Source organism: Austrofundulus limnaeus, unplaced genomic scaffold (genome assembly GCF_001266775.1).
Source record: "Austrofundulus limnaeus strain Quisiro unplaced genomic scaffold, Austrofundulus_limnaeus-1.0 Scaffold1935, whole genome shotgun sequence".
NCBI classification, from domain to species: Eukaryota; Metazoa; Chordata; class Actinopteri; order Cyprinodontiformes; family Rivulidae; genus Austrofundulus; species Austrofundulus limnaeus.
Window position 1 is genome coordinate 5,258 of NW_013954337.1, and position 4,929 is coordinate 10,186.

Sequence of the window (4,929 nt, forward strand, 5' to 3'; positions counted from 1 at the left end):
ACTGTGAATTGTGTGTTTCAGGGCTGCTCTTTCCAAACCAATATCTTTGGTACTTTCAAGTCCCACAAAAATAGAAAACACACTCTATATTCTCTACAAGATTTTAAAGTAGGTATAGTAAAAACTAGTGAAGCAGAAAATTTAGCCGTTGGGGACATAGATAATGTAACTCAAAGTAACAATACTCATTTTGATAGTGATACAGAAACTGAAACAGAAGAACATGYTTTATCTAAAACCATAGAACTGAAGTTAGGTTATCTTTTATTGAAACTTGAAAACTATTTCCATGTTCCACGGACAGCAATAGATGAACTTCTTGATGAATTCCATTATTTGATAGGATCTGCATCTGTGCCCATATCAAACCAAGCAATTCAAGATACCTTCAGAAACCACAATATTTGTGTGGACCAGACTGTGATTAAAGAGTTAAATACTGTGTTATCTTCATGTAATCCTTTGCTAAAGAGTACAGCAAAAGATGGCCCACTAGCTACAGCTCATAAACGCAGAAAGTATTACAAAGAAAATTTTGACATTGTCGAGCCAGTAGAGTACATACTTGAGTCAAAAAACAGACGAACCTTCCAGTATATTTCTGTCCTGAAAACATTGATACAGTTACTCAGACAAAAAGGTGTACTTGATAAAGTTGTTGATGGTCATTCAAACAAGCATTCTGTAAATTGGGAGTATAGATGTTACCGAGATGGTTGCCACTTTAAAAGTAATGAATTTTTCTCAGGTGGTGAATTAAGATTGTTGTTGTGCCTTTACATAGATGAATTCGAAATCRGTAATCCTTTAGGGACGTCCCGCAAAAAGCATAAACTTTGTGGAGTTTATTGGATTTTAGGGAATTTGCTGCCAGTTTGCCAGTCATCACTGAACTCAATTTACCTTGCATTGCTTTGTAAAAGTGATGATGTGAAAACATTTGGATTTAAAAAAATATTTGAGCCTTTACTGCATGATCTTGTCACATTAGAGCAACWGGGAGTTTTCATTGATCATCTYGGAACATTCATTAGAGGTACTGTTCAATGTGTAGTGGCTGATAACCTTGGAGCACACGGATTGGCCGGATTTGTGGAGAGTTTCTCTGGAGATTTTGTATGTCGGTTTTGTACTGCTACACGTAGTGAATTTCAGTCACAGGAGGTTAAAGAGAGTGGCTTCACTCTTAGAACTAAGGAGCTACATTGTGCACATGTAGCAAGTGCATCTAAACAAGGTAAACCCTGCTGCGGAGTCAAAACTACATGTGTTTTAGCRGAGAGCCTTTCATTCTTTGAGGTTACTACAGGTTTTCCCCCAGATGTTGCTCACGACCTTTTTGAGGGGATAGTGCCCATTGAACTTGCTGAATGCCTTGGATTGCTGTTAGCAAAGAAGTACTTCACTTTTGATCATTTAAATGAACTAATTCAAAGTTTCCCATACAAATGGGGGGATAAAACAAATCGCCCTCATTTATTGCCACGTGCTTTCCTAAGTAAAAAAGATATTGGTGGCAACGCACACGAAAATTYGTGCCTTTTAAGACTAATACCACTTATTGTTGGAAAACTAATACCAGAAGATGAACCAGTGTGGCAGCTAATATTAGATTTGAAGGATATTGTTGATCTGGTTGTTTCCCRTGTGCATACCAAGGAGTRWATTGCATACTTGGAAACTAAAATATCAGACCATAGAAAAAGGTATTGCACACTTTTCCCAGAAAGAAAACTGCTTCCAAAGCACCACTACCTAGAACATTATCCAGCCCTAATTCTTCTTTTTGGTCCACTTGTTTCTTTCTGGACTCTTCGGTTTGAATCCAAACACAGTTATTTTAAAAACATTGTGAGGCATACAAATTGTTTTAAAAACATAACACTTTCTTTGGCCACTAAACATCAGCTTATGATTGGCCATAGTATGCATTTGTCATGTCATWAAAACTCTCTTGAGGTTGCACAAGTCTCACAAGTCCCTATCGATGTCATGAAAGAGGWGGTAGCAGTTAGCCTCCGTCAGAAGTACCCTGATATTGCTGTTGTAAATCTCACACAGAACGTATTTGCTGATGGCATTAACTACAGAAGTGGCATGATAATAGTGCATGGGTTTGTTGGTGGACTGCCAGACTTTGCTGAAATTGTACAAATGTGTGTTTTGAAAGATGGACTTCACTTCATTGTAAAGAAATTAAGCTCATGGTACAGAGAACATTATCGATCCTTCGAGTTGGATCCTTCTTCAAGTGATGTTTCTGTGATTGGGTTAAGTCAACTTGTTGACTGCTACCCCCTCTGTTATTACAAAGTTGGCAGTCTGCGGATGGTTACTTTGAAAAGATACATACATTCTTCAGGTAATATTACAGTAATCATTGGGTGTTTTGGGGTAATATGCAGTTTTTCCTCTGTCCATTCACTCGTTCTTTTGATACTGTTTAGAATTTTGTGTAGCTTGGCATAAATATATTGAATATAGGTGTTGGAAGTATACTTCTGTCAAAGGGAAAATAGCTCACACCTTAAAACCTGTCTGCAATGTATTTTTTTGACTGCTGAGTTGAAACCATTGAATGGAGTACTATATACAATATTACACTACTTTTAAATTGATATATGCAATAAAATTAGACTGCACGTGTCTCTGAGCTCAATAAAAATCTGTGTTTTGACACTTGTGTATTACACAGACAACACTTATGTCAGCTAGTGGTGAACACGAGTGGTAGAATTCAGATTTATATCGAGGTCAGGAATATATGTATACAGTCCCATATTTCATTTAACTTCCATATCACTTTAATCACTTTTAGTCTTGAATTTAAAGATGCCATAAGACCTGTTATTAGTGGTGCTCTGCTCTTTTTTTATACTAATTTTCTGTCTTTTAGAGTAAAAGTTGGATGTGGTGATACACACAATGTCTACTCCAGCAAAGCTTCGGATTGTCCTAGGAGAAGATAACTATGTGAAGCTGACTTTGCCCTCTGGCATACCAAACTCTGTGGACAGTCTTAAAATAGAGATTCAAAGACAGTTTGGCATTGAAGGAGACTTCAGACTTCAGTATATGGACAATGATTTTGACCAGTTTATGAACCTGACTTCAACGGCAGATATTCAAGACAAAGGAACAGTTAAAGTGATCACACAAAGTGAGCTGTCAACTCTTGGATCAGGCTGTACTCCATATGCACCAGTTCATGATGAGGATGACTCCTCTCCAGATACTGATATACTTTCCTCCACTGAGTCAACCAGCTCAAATTCAACTTCATCCTCAACCTCATCTCTAAGGTGTCAAGGCTGGCCACACAGCTTTCCTATTCCTGTGTTCTCCTACGAAGTGGAGATGCAGCTGTCAAAGGCAAACCAGGAATTTCTTGCTGAAGGCAAGCGACTGAACCCAAGTCTCAAAGTCAGGTCAGACATTTTACAGGCCTTGGCCTCTGAAATAATGAAGTACACAACAGGATACCCTACCGGAGCACAWTTGGAGGATGTTGCACAAGCGTTGATCACAAAACATCCATGCTTGAAGGAACAGGGCTCTGTTACCGGATTTTATGGTTGGAAAATCAGCCTAAAGTACAAAATGGGSAACTATCGTTCCAAGCTTAGAAGTTTGGGATGTCCAGAACTGAGCATCAACTCGTTGAAAACCAAGAAGTCTGGCGACTTGACTAGTCCTAACCAAGTGAAAAAACCCAGGAGAGCTGAAYTCAATTTTTGTCCCCATTACCCAGCTGGAGAAGACAAAGAGAGCCTGGAGAAGGTACGAGTTGAACTGCTATCTGAGGTCAAGAAAAGGAACAACCAGCAGGTGATCAAAGAGAAAATGGAGAAAAGCTTTGCTCATCGGCGGTATGAGGTGGTTCAAGACATGCCCTTCATTGCAGAATTCAAAAGTAGATGGCCAGCTCTATTTACGAAACATCAGGTTAGTCTTGATCTTTTAGGTAATACATAATTGTCTCTTTCATGTATTGTGGTACAGCTTAAAACTGACTCATTATTATGAAACAAGCAATTATGGGAAAAAAATGCAATATTTGATGTTATCCAATCTCTATATTTATTGACATGAACTAGTAATAAATAAAATATCTGGTCTCATATGCAATGGTAGGTGTATATTCATGTATCCGACTAATGGAGACAAACTCAAAGCCGACAATCAAATTGGCAATCAAAAGGCCTCTAAACTTGAGAGCTGGGTCAGAGTTACACAGGATGGTCCAGTTCCTACAATGAAATGCAAAGTTCAATTCCCAAATGTGGGAATAAATAGCATAARATGTCAAACTGATATTGTGTGCTTAGGTTATGAAAGTACAAAATATGAGAGTTGTGAAGCAAATTAGTTCAAACATAAAAGACTGAATAGATGTTTTAATATGGTTTCTATAATGGATGTTCTAAATTTAGTCCACTGAACATTTGTACTACATTTAGGGCTGGGAAATATATCCGTAGAAATATAACACTGAGATGGAATATATTTTGAGATTTGAAATATGMCAATCTTGTGATATTACATGTGACAGACTTTAAAAACTGTGTTAACCTTATTTTTTTACWTTTTTTTTGTCTTGTTGAAACGCGTATGTAGGTATGTGCAGAGTTCACACGCATTACCACCATCCCGCTTCTCCCAAAGTTTATGGCGCAGCTGGACCGCTACTCTGAAAATTTGACCAGAGTTCTCCGTAAGAAAGGGGGAGCAGTAGGACACAAAATCAAAAACATTATGGCTGTCATGGACCAGGTTTGTTTATATTTGCTTACCGGTACATACTAAAGTTGATGCAGATATGCCACCCCACCATCCACCAWTTTTCTGCAACACAAATTTTTCTTCACTCTATTTTTTTCTTAGAATTCTGAGATTAAAATCAGAACCCGGAAAATCAAATATATATAT

The 4,929-nt window shown here is 37.8% G+C and overlaps 1 protein-coding gene across 1 annotated transcript in view; it reads left to right on the forward strand.

Annotated features, from left to right (window-relative positions):
* The window catches only part of LOC106536690 (uncharacterized), a gene marked incomplete at its 3' end in the record, with an annotated part of 6,570 nt that overhangs the window by 1,195 nt on the left and 446 nt on the right, over positions 1–4,929 (forward strand). The window contains 2 exon segments of the mRNA XM_014034010.1: positions 2,897–3,945; positions 4,618–4,773. Of these exon segments, the coding sequence (XP_013889464.1) occupies positions 2,926–3,945; positions 4,618–4,773 (1,176 nt within the window).